Source organism: Xyrauchen texanus, chromosome 45, assembly GCF_025860055.1.
Source record: "Xyrauchen texanus isolate HMW12.3.18 chromosome 45, RBS_HiC_50CHRs, whole genome shotgun sequence".
NCBI lineage: Eukaryota > Metazoa > Chordata > Actinopteri > Cypriniformes > Catostomidae > Xyrauchen > Xyrauchen texanus.
The window spans coordinates 13,329,074-13,345,812 of record NC_068320.1 but is presented as its reverse complement, the minus strand read 5'-3'; the positions used below and the strand labels follow the sequence as shown (position 1 = coordinate 13,345,812).

Sequence of the window (16,739 nt, the reverse complement as noted above, 5' to 3'; positions counted from 1 at the left end):
CAATTATCTGACGGTTTGAACAGGATCGCTATTGTCACGTGTTACAGTGAATGTATGCTTCCCTTCCTCGTTGTTTTATTAATTAATAGCCTACTGTACAACAGATCTTTCTTTCTTCCTTCCTTTCTTTTTAATTACACTTTTGTGTGTGTGTAATTAGAAAGGATTTTATTTTTATTATATCTGACCATCTTTCCATTTCACTTTGTTGATACACAATACACCAGTTTGTTATAGTGTTTTTAAGGGGGATTTTGCAGGCAGTTTTTATTTATTTAATGCAACATGTATTAGCCAAGTTTTATAAATGGCCACTGAACCCAACAAATCAATAGAAAGGTCACTAGCACTTGTGCATCACCCAGAGGTCTATTTGATGTGTGTTTACATTTGGAAAACTTTTTTTGTAATAATTATTGTTTTTTTTTTAAGGTAATTTGCTCATCTGCAATACGTCTATAAGACGTATCCTCTCAGATGTGAATAAGACATTCAACAGATGTCTTTGAGATGTTTACAGTTTAGAATTTTTGTACATCTGATCTTGTTAAGTTGTTTAGCAGATGTTACTACACTCAGTGACCTTTATGAGAGTGGAGTGTTTTTGAAATTTTGTTTCAACATTTTGGGATTCACAGATCTCAGTTCTTTAGGTATTTACAGCTGCGCCACCTGCTCTGTGCTATATTTGGCTAGCATAAACCCCCCTAAAGTGGCAGATACTCTGGGAGAGGTGATAACTGCTTTTGGAAAAGGTCAGGAGGCATCAGTGTATTACTCCCTGCTAATTCAGAGCAGGGATGGATTACCAACCAGGCCAATGGGGCCAGTGCCCAGGGGCCCTTGACTGCCCAGATGTGCCCTGGGCTTTAAGGGTGCGCAATCAAATTTGTTGATGAAAATGAACAACGTGAACAACGACATGAACGACGAGTTGGCGCAACCCTTTTTGGGAGTAACCCTGCCCCCTTCTGGAGTAACTCCGCCCTAACCCTGCAGCTATACCTACTTGGTCTCAATTAGAAGCAATGTAAGGGGGCTTTCACACTGGCAGTTTAGTTCGAAACAGAGCACGGCTTGAATGAAAATTTGGTACAGCTTTTTTGCGGACCGGGGGAGAAGAATATAGCTGCAGGCAGAGCTCCAAAAAGGTGTGGGAGCTCCAAACTGTCGAAAAAGATATAGGAAGCTCCTAATCTAGCCCTTTCCCTAACAATGTGTGGAAGTGATGCCTCTTTTGGAGTTGGCACAACCCCATTTTGGAGTAACCTTGTCCCTTTTTGGAATAACCCCACCCTCTTTTGAAGATCCCATCCCAATTTGGAGATCTCCAGAATGCAGCTATACCTGGACTGTGAATTTGGGTGACTAGGAAGTGAAACTGAGATCCAGAGGAGTTGGTCTAAAGTTGATTGCAATGTAAATGTGGCAAGGTTGGCATGTACTAAGCACTTGTTGAAGTTTTTGATTTTACTTAATTTTTCTTATTGATTTCTTTTCCTGGTTCGTTCAGTTTGATTGGATTTCTCTCCCTGATTCGTTCAGTGACTGGAGAGTCTGGAGATTGCTTAATTGTTTTGTTTTTGTTTTAGATGTTTTGTTCTACAACATAAATTACACACTTTCATACCTCAAATGTGACTTTTGAAGCCTCTGTGTGCGTTTTTTAAAGTATGTAATTCAATAGGGCTTCAAAATTTTCACAAAAAAAAAAAAAACCTATATGAATATCCAGGAACCCATGTCGAGTTTTCTTCCGGGTTTTTGGACTACAAGCTGTGGCACGTGGCCGAGGCCGAATCACAGTCGTGCTTAAATACGTAATTTCTGATAATGATATATTTCCATTTCCAATTAGACACGTTAAACGGAACATAAATAAACAATACAATTATTATAAATAATAATAATGATAAATTATACATAATTTAAAAAAACTATTAGCTATTATTCAATATTTTTACATATTATAAATGAAAGAATTTAAAGAAATATAAAATAAAATAATTTACGATTTTTAAAAACCTTTCCTCCTAATCACTAGAGAGCAGCAGCGAGTCTGCGACCTAAAAACCCCTCATGAGTAGAGCGTCGTATCATAGCAATGAGGAAATTCAGTGTTTGAGTAGTGATCATGCGATCATGTGACAGTATGTTTTAGTGTAGCGCGTCCTGCTATTTTTAATTCACCGCAGGAAACATTTGTCTTTGTTAAGTGTTTATGGATGAGGAGATGTTGATGACTGGGGAGCGTCATGGTGATCATTAATTCACTGCTGAAACTGGTGCAGCGACAGACTTACACCTGTCTGTCTCATCGCTATGGACTGTACCTGTGCTTCGGAGGACTCGTGCTTATGATCGTGTCTGCCTTTCAGTTTGGAGAGGTATGTACAATAAGTGGGGGGACATGACTGATTAATTCGTCAGGAGTTGACTAATTTCCCAAGATTCACATTAAGACAATGCATGCATGCATGCATGCATGCATGCACTCCCTTATCTGTGGAACTGTGTCAAGCACTGATTATTGGTCAAAAGCTGATTGTGCAATGTGACCTGTAACATAGTAGTTTGAAGTCAAAACTTGCACTGTTACTATGGCGCATAAGATGTGTAATGATTCAAAGGAGTTTATTAATGTCTTGATGTATAAGGTCTGTTGATGTCTATCTGGGTCTGTGGTCTATTTGCAGGTCGTGGTAGAGTGGAGTCGAGATCAGTACCATGTATTATTTGATACCTACAGAGATAATGTTGCAGGAAAGTCATTTCAGACCAGGTGGGTAACACATAAGAGTAAATTAGGCTTTTGTAACCTCAACGTGGTCAAATATTACCCTTTATCAGTCACTACTGCTGCTGACCTTATAAAAATGTATGATTAAAATAATCCAAATATGGTTGTTCGCTGTTGTCGTACCCAGGCTGTCCTTGCTTCATATGCTTGTAATATTTCAGGCTTTGTCTGCCAATGCCCATCGATGTGGTTTACACTTGGGTAAATGGGACTGACACAGACCTGCTGAAGGATCTTCGTGCCATGAGACAGCATTTGGAAGAAGAGCAGAAGGCATTGAGGTACATCACTCCACCCACTAATCAAACACACGGATAGTAGAGAAGAGACATCTTTGTTTGTCTCCATGGGAGGGGACATTACAAACATGATTGGCAATGATCAACATTGTCTGAATGTGTCTCTGTTCATTGAAGCTTTTGATGCTTTAGTCTATTAGTGCATATAGGGAAAAACTGAAGCTTGTTTTAATGTATTTAATAAACATTAAAATACATACTGTTTCAAAAGTATAGCCACAAGATGTAAACATTATACATGCTAATATGATTTTAGTGTGATAAAATCAGAGATTTAACAGCATTAAGGCATTCACCAGACTACAGGGTTTACCGCCATTACGTCGTCATGACAATGGAGATGTATTATAGGATATAGCTTTACACAGATAAGCTATGTAGGTGATTGTATCATACTAAAATCATAATAACATGTGTATTGTTTCCGTCTTTGGCTATACTTTTGAAACCGTGAGTATTTTAACATTTATGAACTGGCCCCATTTACTTCTATTGTGCTTTGCTGTAAAAGCATATTTTTAAATGATTGAGGGATGAGTCAAAATCCTTTTTTGTGGTAATCAACATTATGCCACATTTGCTGTTGATTAAGCTTAACTTGTATTGAACCTGGAACATTCCTTTAATTTTGCCTAAAGAGATTTTATTTGTTGTTCTTTTAGGGAACGTCTGGGAAAGAATGTATCTGAAATGACTGAAGCTCCGAAAGGAAGGTGAGTGTCTAAAATAAGCAGAAATTAGGCTAGAAATGAGTTGAAATTTCATTCTCAGCATGTTCATGTGTCTGGTCTGTGGTATGTTAAACACACTCAGTATTGTGTGGTTTGAATGTTTCCTGTTTCTAAGCAAGAAGAGCCTTTTTCACAGCTACATTGTTTTATGCCACCATCACTTTCCTGTGTAAAAGTGACTGCTGCTAACAGAATAGTGCTGCAAATGTCTAGATAAAGGAATAGATCACTCAAAAATACAAATGCTCTCATTATTTACTCACCATCATGCTATCCAAAATGTACAACTTACGTTCTTCTGCAGAACATGCAGAACACAAAAGAAGATTTTCAAAAGAATATATCAAGCTCTGTTGGTCCATACAATGCAAGTGAATGGTGACCAGAAGCTTTGAAGGTCCAAAAAGCACATAAAGGCTGAATAAAAGTAATCCATACGACTCCAGTGGTTTAATCCATATCTTCAGAAGTGATTTGATTGGTGTGAGTGAGAAACATTTCACATTCTTCCTCTTTTGATTTTGGGGATTCACATTATTTGTGTCTACTGGGCAGATAGGAGACTTTATATAAAAAAAAGGACTTAAATATTTAACTGTTTCTCACCCACACCTATCATATTGCTTCTGAAGACATGGATTTAACCACTGGAGTCTTATGGATTATTTTATGCTGCCTTTTTTTGAGCTTCAAAGTTCTGGTCACCATTCACTTGCATTATATGGACATACGGAGCTGAGATATTCTTCTAAAAGTCTTTGATTGTGTTCAACAAAAGAAAGAAAGGCATACACATCTGGGATGGCATAAGGGTGAGTAAATGATGAGAGATTTTTCCTTTTTGGGTTCTTCAAGTTTTGAAGATCAGATCTTGATCAGTACTTTAATTTAGTCTGTGTTTCCTGTGATAGGCCAGAATGTCTGCTGTCGCACTGTATCATGGCTCCTGTGCTGGTTTTGGATCCTGCCCTCCCTGCCAACATCACATTGAAGGAGCTGCCAACTTATTCAGCTGCTTTCTCCTTCACCAAACAACTCCTACAGGTGGCCAAACCCCTCCACCCCTCTACAAGCGTATCTGTCCTACTGTTCCATTCCCACAGTGAAGGTACAGTCATAACCTACAGACATACGCACACACAAAAAATCTTGCATGCTGATTCACTCACATTTAATGGATATGCACTTGTGTAAGACTATTAATCAAACACTAAGCTCAGAAAATTTGAATAAATATCTATTTCAGATAGTAATACCATGATACTTTAATATACACGAATAGTACTGAATTATTTCCATATTAATGTAGCCGAACTTTAAAGAATATCATTATATCACTATGGCACATGTCCACGATGGCACTTTTTTGTTACTGGCTACTTTATAATTCCAGGGCAGTTTAAATGCACATTACAATTTTTTATGTAACAATCAGGTGAATGTTTGAATGACACAACCCTTGAAATAACTTTCAGACACCATGTTATCCAGCTAAAGAATAATCTTGGAATGTGACCATTGAATTAACCATTGAGTTCAACATTTATTATCCATTTGCAGAGACAAAACTGAGTGACCTAACGTTAGTCGTTATCTTTTCTCTTGTAGCTGAAAAGGCCCAGACAGATGCTGTGAAGGACTCCCTGACACACTCCATCAGCAGAGGTTACCTGGTGAGGAATATAACTGTACACCACCAGAACAAATGCCAGCATTTCCATTTTGTTTCTTGATGCATCATCTTCCAAGCAAAGGACACCAGAAAGCTTTGTGGTCAGATGACAGAGAAATCAACTTGGAATATCTCAAATCCAATCTTGAATGGAAAGCATGGGGCAAAAACTGATGCCGCTCTTTCTCATTCCCAAAATAGGGAACTGTGCACTGTGGTGCCTGCTGCTTATTGTCTACTCATGACATTTTAAAATGTCCTTAAAGATTGGATTTTATTGCAGTGTGATCACCTTGTTAAATCTTTTTTTGATCTATAAACATATTAAAAATGCACGCACTTTACAACCGAGTTTCTGTCCCTCATGTGTACAGACCTTGTGAAACTTCCTTAGTCTAAACGTGATTATTTTAAATTGTTTTGGTCTTCCACAGACGACTGATAAAGAGGCACCTGGTTTGGTCCGCATGCACACTCTGGCCTACCTGAGTGGCTTCCCATCTTCATTAAAGGAAACCGAGCAGCTCCGGGTCAAACTACCCTCTGTGGTGACTGGTAAAATCAAACAGGTAAAAAAACTAATTCAGTTAGTTGGCAATGCTCGAAATGACCACAAGGTGGCGCACTAGATTGTAAAATCCTGCATGAGTCATGTAGTGCAGTAGTTCTCAACCTTTATGACTCTAAGGCACCCCATTGTCAGAGAAAATATTCGGAGGCCCCCAGTGTAGGCTATTAGATAATCATATTATAAGATACTGTATATCTATTATAAGATATTTCCTCAGATACTTCTGCTTTAATGATGACAGCATGTTTTTCAAAGTTTATGTAAAAACTTCTAGCGTAAATAGATTAAAACAATTAATCATGATAAATTTAGTGATTCCAGATATGTCTAGAACTGTAATTTTGTTTTCTCCATAAAAATCAAGCTGGAGTTATTACTTTTTTTTTTTTTTCATTTGCAGTAAGTTGAATAATTATAATAATAATTATAATAATCTACCTGATTTCAAATCATTTTAAGAGATCTTGAGGACCCCTGGAAGTGTGCTGAGGCCCCCTAGTGGGTCCTTACCCCCCTGTCTGAGAACCGCTGATGTAGTGGACTTTTTATAGGCCTATTTATTCCCCATAAACACCTCAGACAGTATTGCAAAATGTGTCATATGACCTATTACTGGCTATCAGGCAGAATAACCACTTTTAGTATTAAGATTAGATCACGTATCCATAGATTGATGAAATAATAATCATTGTTTTGTTGTATAGATTTCATATTTGTTAGGTTCATGTGTGGTCTCGGGTCATGTGATAAGAGCTCAGGGTATTGCAGTGACTGTGGGGGTTAACAGTGCAACAACTGTTTGAAATGGCCCGGCGCCAGCATGCGTTTGGAAATGGCAACAGGGTTTAGATGACCTTCCAATTTGATCTCTCCTCTATCTCTATCATCCCACAGTCCTTTCTCTATTGCTTCTTTTCTTTTTTCTTTCTTTGTTTTTTCTTTCTCTTTATTTCTTTTATTTTCCTTTTTTTCTTTTTCTTCTTTTTGTCTCTATTTGGTCTTGTCTTTCTTTTTTTCCTTTTATTTTCTGTCTTTTTTGTTTTTGTTTTTCTGTCTTTTCTTTCTTTTTGTCCTTTTAAATTTGTATTTATTGTATTGTATTTGTATTGTATTTTCTTTTATCGTTTAAATTTTTTCTTTTTGCTGACTTTTTTGATTTTCTTTGTTTCTTTTTTCTTTCTCTTTTCTTTTTTCTTTCCTTATTTCTTTTTCTTTCTGTCTTTTTAATTTGTTCTTTTATTTGATTTTTTTCTGTCTTTTTTCTTTGTTTTTGGTCTTATCTTTATTTTTATTAGTTTTATTTTTCTGTCTTTTTTCTTTTTTTCGTTTCTCTTTCTATCTTTTTTCTTTCTGTCATTCTTTCATTTTCTATCTCTTTCTTTCTTCTTGGTTTCGTGTACCCGCTGTAACTCTGATGTTTTGATTTTTGTTTAACTTATAAGCACTCACTAGACAGCCTCGCTTTATTTTTTGTTTTTTCCCTTATGGTATTCCACAAGGTGGGTTGGAAGAGTCCCATCTAGTCTTATTCCTTCCAGGTGTGTGTGTGTGTGTGTGTGTGTGTGTGTGTGTGTGAGAGAGAGAGAGAGAGATCTGGATGTGCGTGACATTAATGTAATATATGAGAGGTTTAAGCTGCGGAGTGGAGAAAGAAAGAGATAGAGTGTGTTGAGTGATCGCTTGTATTTATAGTGTGTGTTAGCCTGTTCGTAATGTTTATGATAGCTCTCCCTTGACCTCTGTCAAATGCACAATCGGTTACACAAGAAAGTGTGTGTGTGTGTGTGTGTGTGGTGCGCTGAGTGCGTGCGTGTGCTCAAGGCTTGTGCACCATATAGAATTAAATTAAGAATGCCTTTTTAAATGTAGTTCCTGAATTTGATTCAAAATGTAATTGAAGTAGCAAACAAATGCTGACTTGTGGTTTGGATATGAATTAATTTGAAGTAGAATTGAAATAGAACAAAATTGTAGTTTCTAATAATGCATTTTGTAGTGCATTGTTCTGGATGAAATACTCACACATTATTAGGTAGATGGATGGATGGATGGCAGTTACAATAGCAGTAGCAGTTACATTTTCGATGTAACTGCTATTGATAGATAAAAAGCGTATAATTGACATTAACTGGAGGCACGATAACAATGGAGGCCCTGTGCATGTAAATGGCATTGTGAGAAGTGATAAAAGTTGTTTTGGAGGAAACCTGATCCTACAAACAGATTCATCATCCCAGGAACAGGGCAGTCACAGGGCTGCTGAAATCCTTCTAGAACCTTCCAGTAAAAGGGGAAAGAAGTAAAGAACAGCAGGATAAATTGTGTAATTGAAAGAATGACAGTAGATCTACTCAATATTATCTTCTGCATGTATTTAATATTAGTGGTATATTCTTATTCTTTTTAAATAAAAAAAACTCCAGAAGTTTTAGATTAGCTTTCAGTGCATAATTGCATACAATCACACGCTCACACCTCTGGCACCCGGTATGAACATTATTACCTCTTAGTCATAGAGTAAGATCATGAGGGAAGCCCTGCTTGTCAGTGACTGTTGCTGATCTTAGAACAATGAGCTTTAGCGTCTGTCTAGGGTTGAGATACTCCCCTCTCATCCTTTTCACTACCTTAAAGGGGTAGTTCACCCAAAAATTGAAGTTCACGCCCCCTAATGTTGTTTGAGTTTGTTTGTTAGGTTTAGTCTGTAGACAGTATAATTAACTTTATATAAAAACCATAGAAGTGTAGTGTTTGTCCTCATTTTGACAGCTAAGTAAACATGTCTGTGTATGTGTTTTTCTCAGTTGCAGCTGTACTCTGAGGCCAGCATCGCTCTGCTATACCTGAACACCGCTCAGGATTTCACAGATCTTACTCAGCAGGCCAAGAAGAACCTGACGCTGGACGGGAAAGAACTGACAGTCAGCCCAGCATATCTGTTCTGGGACCTGAGTGCCATCTCACAGGTACACATCTCACTGCATTGTCACTATGACTTGTGTGTGTAAAAATGAATAAATGGAGTGAATGAATTTCAAATGCACAAATGAGTGCATAACTTGATAATAAACGATTATCCTCTCTTTCAGTCCAAGCAGGATGAGGATGTGTCTGCCAGTCGATTTGAAGATAACGAGGAATTGCGCTATTCGCTGCGATCTATCGAGAAACACGCACCCTGGGTGCGTCACATCTTTATTATTACTAATGGGCAGATCCCGTCTTGGCTTAACCTGGATAATCCACGAGTTTCTGTGATTTCCCACCAGGTAAGCTCTGCAAAGCCTTTGATGTTTGGCAGTGACTCAGTGACATTGAAACAATGTCTTTTTAGCATTTAAATGTAGTTTTTGGGATGGCTGTGAGCGTTCATATGAACATTGAAAAATATGTGAGCTCCAAAAGGCTGTGCTGGGATGCATTCTGATAGCAGCAGCACATATTACAGTGTATATATATATATATATATCTTTGTAGTTTTAGAGCATTACTGGGAAGATCTTATATGTCATTGTAATTTGTGCTTGCTGTCTCTCAGGACATTTTCCAGAACCAGTCTCACCTGCCTACATTCAGTTCTCCATCCATTGAGACCCATATTCACAGAATCCCAGGACTCTCACAAAAGTTCATCTACCTCAACGATGATGTCATGTTTGGCAAGGACGTATGGCCTGATGACTTCTACAGTCACTCCAAAGGTCAAAAGGTCAGAAAGACTGCCACTTAATTCACTGAATATAACAGCCATGTATTAACCTTGAGGACCAGATGAAATAAATATATATTTGTGTCCGATAAACACCTTGGATTTATTCTGTTTTCACAGGTGTATCTCACTTGGCCCGTTCCAAACTGTGCCGAGGGCTGTCCAGGCTCCTGGATCAAAGATGGCTACTGCGACAAGGCCTGCAATAACTCAGCCTGTGACTGGGATGGGGGAGACTGTCAAGGTACTTCAACACTTATTTACATGTATACATTTGGTAGATGCTTTTATATGAAGCAGCTTACAGTGCATTCAAAGTATTAATTCAATATGAAATGCTGATGTATGTAATTATGAGATGAAAGTTTGGGCTTGAGCTTCTTCTCGTCATTTCTGGTTTTCTGTTTCAGGTGCTGCAGGCAGCAGTCGTTTTGGAGGAGGTATAGGTGGCGCTTCTGTGATTGGAGGCGGGCAACCTTGGCAGTTGCCGGGTGGTCTAGGAGGGCTGGGGGGCGTGTCCTTCTGTAACCAGGGTTGCGCTAACTCTTGGTTGGCTGATAAGTTTTGTGACCAAGCGTGCAACGTCCTGGCCTGTGGGTTCGACGTGGGTGACTGTGGACAAGGTGAGTGTTTTTTTTTTTTATTTTATTTTTTTATTACCAGCTTCCCATGATGAGGGGATATCTGGAAATAACAGGGAGTTTTAAAACTATGATTCTCAGGCCTGAGAAAGTCATGCAAATTAATAAAATCTTTAAAAAGTCATTTTATAGTGAATATAAATTTTGTTGTGAAGTGTGATCATTTTATCGGTTAGAAATTGGTCTTTGTAAGTGTAAGGTCTATAAAATGATTTAAAAAAAATCCCTATCCAGGAATCACAAAAAAAAATCTTAAGTCATGTAATTCTGTGGTCAAAACCCTGTAATTACTTGCCTATGGTCTTTTACAAAGTCTACCAATGTTTGGTTGGAATTAAATTATGTTGTATATATTTCTTTGTGCTTTCCACAGATAATTTCAACCAGCTCCACCGTGTCATTCTTCGGAGAAACCAGGCACAATACATCCTGCCTCAGGGTGAACTCCGGCCATACTTTAGCTTCTCAGGCATGGCTAACCGTGTGTCAGAGGCTCAGGTCGGTGATAACCCAGTGGTCCGTCACACTTCTGTCGCCAACAAATGGAAGACTATCCACCTACTGCTGCTGCCTGGACACAATGCCACCCAGATCCAATACAACATCACTTTTCAGGACACTGACAGCCATGACTTCATAATGATCTTCTCTGTTGCTGTGGATACCCGAGAACTCCCCAAGTCTAATGTGTCCGATCCAGTTCTGGAGAAGAATGAGCATGAACCCAAACCAACTGTTGTGACCCCAGAACCAGAGGTCGACTTTAAAGATGTTGCGAAAGAAAAACGCGGTCCTAGAGTTAGAGAAAAGACCCTTGGCGAGATAGAGACTGTGCAGGTGCCTGCGTTAAATGAATCTCTTTTGCCAGAGGAAGTGAAGGTTGAGTTAAAGAAACTAAATGAGAAGCTAATATTGGGTGATATCACCATTAAAGGCTATAATTTGACCAAAGCTCTGTTGTTGGAGCCCTACAAGGACAAATCTCAGTTTTCAATAAACAACAAAGACCCTGTAGAGAGGCAGGACCAGAGCAAAGAAGCGAAACATTCAGAGGAACAAAATGCAGACAAGAAACCTCCTTTATTCAATACACAGTGGGCAGAGAATACAGCAAGGGTGAAAAGATCACATGAAGACCCAGGAGCAGAGGAACATGAACAAATTAAAGTCTCACCATCTCTTGTTCCAGTCCAGATTGATGGGGTAACACTCAAAGCTCAATCCCGAATGGTTGGCATGGAGAAACCTCATGCATCTAAGCTCCTCGGCACTCTGGTGGGGAACATGTCCAAAGAGAGAGGTCTAGAAAATGAAGCCCACATCCGGGGGTGGCCCATGAGCCGTAAACTCCAGCACTACACCAGCTCAGACCGTGGCTTCCTTCCATGGGAGAGAAGGAAGTTCTTTCAGGATCTTTTGGAGGTGAGATGCGTATAACAGCGGTGTAGGTTACAATCGCCAATATGAATGTAGTTTGTCCCATTTATTTTTATACGAGTGTCCGGCCTCCTCCTAATACTGTCTCCGTATTTGTTGCCTTTGCACTTTATAGGAAGAGGAGCGCCTGGAGAGAGAGCTTCAGTATACAGCTTACAGTGCCTCCACTGGCAGGAGGTTGCAGGACACTTTCGCAGACTCACTCCGCTATGTCAACAGACTCTTGAATGCCCAGTTCGGCTTCACCTCGCGCAAAGTGCCTGCTCACATGCCTCACATGATTGACAGGCTCATCATGCAGGAGCTGCAGGACACGTAAGAGGCACAACACACACTCCTGAGCACTGACAATACATTTATCAAAGCTATGCCATTCAAGGGATGGACCAAATTACTTTAGGAAATGGTTAGTTCTGGTCCTGCTTGCTGATTGGTCAATGTAGTGTTGTGTTTCAGGATTGCTATAATACATATTATTGTAAAGGCTATTTCAAAGCACCTATCGAATACTTTTCTGTTGTGTTTTCTTGTCAGGACTATATGTAATATCTTTTCTGTTCTTTTCTGTTCTTCGCTATCCGCCCATCCATCTGTCCATCCGTCCATCTGTCATCCATCCACCCATCTTCTGTCCATCCATCTGTCTGTTCGTCCATCCATCGTCTGTCCATTCATCCATCTGTCCATCCATCCATCAGTTTCCCTCAGGAGTTTGATAAGACCTCCTCTCATTCCGTACGTCACTCTGAAGACATGCAGTTCGCCTTCTCTTATTTCTATTTCCTGATGAGTGCATTGCAGCAGCTCAATATATCAGAAGTGTTTGATGAAATCGACACGGATCACTCCGGCATACTGTCCGACCGCGAGATCCGCACATTGGCCACACGTATACATGAACTCCCCTTAAGTCTTCAGGTATGCACCACCCTTTTACCACAGTGTGAAGAGAATTACATGATTTAGCCAAGCCTTGATGACTATCAGGTTTTGTGTGTGTACATCAAAAGGTGATTCCACAGGCAGGAAGTAAGAATGGGCTCATATTACATTATAAAATGCCATTGAACATGAGATTTGTAATTTAACCTATCATCACTATACATTCATGCTCCTTAATGGAATCAATTTACAATAAAGATTAGTCAAATATGTATACAACATAAAAACATAGGAAGTGTTTCGTTAGCAGCACAAAACATAATGAGTAACATAGTTTCGTGTCACCATGTTAATTTTGTTTCTGATGTTTTGAGGAGATTAAATCTTTTCTCTGTTACTATAAACAGGATTTGACCAGTCTGGAGCAGATGCTTATAAACTGTTCGAAGACTCTACCTTTCAACCTCACACAAATCCACTCTGTCAGCCCCACCCAGGAGGCCTATTATGATCCCAGCATGGTGAGAACCACCTTCTTTAGGCTTAATAATATTTAAAAAAATACCAGGGTACTACTTTACAATAAAGTTCTTCAAGTTACTGTATTCAGTATCATGAACTAACACTAACAATATGACATTTTGATAATTTTGTTTAATGTTAATTTTTAAATATACTATTTTTCATTATTAGTTCATAATCGACGTATACAATTTCTAATGCTAAAAAGTTATTAGTTTACAGTATGTTAAAATCAACAAATCTAATGTTTGAATGATGCTTATAATTAAAAAGTATGGTTCATTATTAGTTTATTCAACTATTGCTTTAGCTAGTTTTAACATATACAACTTTATTTCAAAGTGTTACTGATATCAGTCTAATATCACATAGACTGATGCTCACAATATCAGGTTTAACAGTGATCTTTTGGAGACCATTATACAGTTGAAGACAGAAGTTTACATACACTTAGGTTGAAGTCATTAAATCAATTTGTTTAACCACTCCACAGAGTGATTAAAAATGCTTTTAAGTAATCCATACTACTCAAGTGGTTTAATCCATGTCTTCTAAAAGGATACAATACGTTTGGATGAGAATAAACCAAAATGTAACCCCTTTTTCACAGTAAATCTTGACCTCCTAGCGTCATCTAGCACTCTGCGCATGCGTCAGGCACTAGGAAGTGTTATCAAGCCTGAAATCCTGATCATGCCTAGAGACTACAAAGGCAAGTTGTATAGGGAAAAAGGAGTTTTATTTTGGTCTCTTCTCACCCAAAACCGATTTAATTACTTTCGAAGATATGGATTTAACCACTGACGTCAGATGGATTACTTTTATGCTGACTTTTTATGGGCTTTTTAGAGCTTAAAGTTTTGGTCACCATTCATTTGCATTGTATGAACCTACATTGCATTGTATGGACCCGGATGTGGACCTACTATATTCTTCTAAAAATCTCTGTGTACAGCAGGAGTAAGAAAGTCATACACATCTGGGATAGCATTAGGGTGAGAAAATGATAAAATAATGTTCATTTTTGGATGATCTAAATCTCTTTTGATCTATTTACAGCCACCAGTCACAAAAGGTCTAGTCATCCACTGCAAACCCATCACAGAGAGGATACACAAAGCCTTCAGGGACCAGAATAAATACAAGTAGGCTTTTCATGACCTGCCCACAAAACCACACACACTTCAGCTGTACCACTTCAGTGTCTTTTAAGAGACTGGATTAGTGATGCATCCTGTTGTTCTTTTTTAGGTTTGAAATCATGGGGGAGGAGGAGATCGCATTTAAGATGATACGGACCAACGTTTCGCATGTAGTGGGACAGCTGGATGACATTAGGAAGAACCCGAGGTATATGCAGGGACCCATCTATATATCACAGATTTGTAAGGGATAATGTACAGTCAGCCGGTTGTTACTGCAAAATAAACCCAGATGTGAAGCTTACTACACAGCTAATATCCAAATAAATAAATAAATGAACATGAAACATTGGTATGAGTTAATATGATTTTATTCGTTACTTTTAGAGATTGTAGAGTTACACTAGAATTAGGAAAGATGACTCAATACATTATATGACTTCATGCCCTGATGTGCAGCCTGACCGCTGGTTGGTGCCATTGACCAATCAGAATTGAGTATTCAAGAGAGCTATGTAAAAAGTATGTTTTATGCAAGACATTTTTTCAGAAAATGTTTATTGTTTTCAATTCCAAAAAAAGAATAGAATAAAGAACCTAAAATATCACACAAGAACACTGTCTGCACACAAACGAGACCACATACAATGAAAACAAATATAAAGAGCACAACTTTTTCGTCAACTCATTAGACCCGTTAGTAAATCTGTTCATCTAACCACTTCAGATGTACTAGACCTTGTTCACAAAACTGTGTTTTCTTTTTGAATTGTGGTTTAGGTCAGTTCAGATATAGTGTAGTGGAATTCAGCATTCAAATTTAACCTTATGATTTGAATTTCCCTCATCACACCGGGCGTGATACAATAGAGTATCAAGCCATAAATACAAGTCTTCCATGTTGATTATAATTGTTTTTGTCCTAACCAGTTGAGACCACCAACAATGTTATTTTTGACATTATATTTTATGTTTGTTTGCTCCGCCCATAGTGACATCTCATTGGCCCAGCATCCTGCTCAACATAGTTGTAATTTAAACATTAGATATTTTCTGATTGCAGTGATTTTGTTGCTTCATGCGGCATTTTGCATTCAATTACTTGAAACTTGAATTTGACCTGTTGTGCCTAGAAAGTTAGAAAGTTGTTATAATAATTTTAGAATTGTATGCATTTTACATAGGTATTCCTAATCTCTTTCAATGTACTGTCATACCACTGCTTACTGCCGACAATAGTTTTCTTTTATTTGAAGATAAGGTTTAGTGACAACTTTTTTTTTTTAATCTACAGGAAGTTTATCTGCTTGAATGACAACATTGACCACAGCCAGAAGGACGCCAGCACAGTTAAAGCTGTTTTGAGGGACTTCTATGAGTCCATGTTCCCACTGGCCTCTCAGTTTGAGCTTCCCAGAGAGTACAGAAACCGATTCCTCCACATGTCAGAGCTGCAGGAATGGTACGAATTCAGTCACAAGTGTTGTTTATAAAGTGAAACAAAACTTTTAAGAACGTGAAGTAATACATCAAATATATATTGCTAAAGTTGCACAGTCAGGCTAGACTGTGTTTGTAAAGGTGAAAAAAAAAGCCATTAAGCACGTACAAACAAGTCAAACCGGTGTGTTCACATGCTACAGGTTTCATTATCAGATGGATCATGTCTGGCCAGATCTGATAGTTTAGTGAAACTTTCAGTAGGTAGAGCTTCTAACAGATTAATATGAAACTGAGACATGCACTTTATCTGGATTGTTTTACGAATTAGTGCTATGAATTATAAAAAAAAAAATATTTTTTATAAAGATGTAATCTTTAATCGTACTTGTAGGTTTATTGTGTAAGAAGTCTTTTTTTTGTTTTTTGTTTTTAAGCAATATCTAAGCTGGTCTTGCATTCAAAAACATTTAGATGTAGAGGACAGAATAGCATGCAGGTGCCTTTTTTCGATATTTGGGTTTTTTACGATACAAATAGTTACTTTTAAAATGGTACCGGTGCCGTAAAAAGCCACAAAACGACGGTGGATGATATTAAAGAACGGCTTTTTTTTATGGAAAACTTGTAGAACATATTAAAAGTATACTTAAATATATAAATATAAGTAATTACAAAACACAATTTACATAACAAATTCACAATAAAACCTAAGCCACCTAAACCAACTACAATAATTTAACACTAAATAAAAGTTACAGTACTAATTACAGCAAAGTAGTTGGTGTGCTACAAACCAACTTTTAAATTTCAGCAATTCTTTTGCAAAAATATGCCAGCTGATGTCCGCAAGCTGTCGAACACCGTTTACCCCTCTGCTTTGAAGTTTATCC

At 38.1% G+C, this 16,739-nt stretch overlaps 1 protein-coding gene across 1 annotated transcript in view; it reads left to right on the top strand.

Annotated features, from left to right (window-relative positions):
- Nucleotides 1–2,112: 2,112 nt before the first annotated feature.
- Nucleotides 2,113–16,739, top strand: part of gnptab (N-acetylglucosamine-1-phosphate transferase subunits alpha and beta) — a 20,318-nt gene continuing 5,691 nt past the window's right edge. Inside the window, exons 1-19 of the mRNA XM_052118332.1 lie at nt 2,113–2,387; nt 2,697–2,782; nt 2,962–3,081; nt 3,762–3,812; nt 4,742–4,938; nt 5,439–5,503; nt 5,937–6,071; nt 8,878–9,039; nt 9,163–9,342; nt 9,612–9,782; nt 9,903–10,026; nt 10,193–10,405; nt 10,797–11,845; nt 11,976–12,175; nt 12,559–12,778; nt 13,150–13,263; nt 14,324–14,409; nt 14,516–14,614; nt 15,701–15,868. Of these exons, the coding sequence (XP_051974292.1) occupies nt 2,256–2,387; nt 2,697–2,782; nt 2,962–3,081; nt 3,762–3,812; nt 4,742–4,938; nt 5,439–5,503; nt 5,937–6,071; nt 8,878–9,039; nt 9,163–9,342; nt 9,612–9,782; nt 9,903–10,026; nt 10,193–10,405; nt 10,797–11,845; nt 11,976–12,175; nt 12,559–12,778; nt 13,150–13,263; nt 14,324–14,409; nt 14,516–14,614; nt 15,701–15,868 (3,572 nt within the window). The 5' untranslated portion in view covers nt 2,113–2,255. The remainder of the gene's footprint in view (nt 2,388–2,696; nt 2,783–2,961; nt 3,082–3,761; nt 3,813–4,741; nt 4,939–5,438; nt 5,504–5,936; nt 6,072–8,877; nt 9,040–9,162; nt 9,343–9,611; nt 9,783–9,902; nt 10,027–10,192; nt 10,406–10,796; nt 11,846–11,975; nt 12,176–12,558; nt 12,779–13,149; nt 13,264–14,323; nt 14,410–14,515; nt 14,615–15,700; nt 15,869–16,739) is intronic.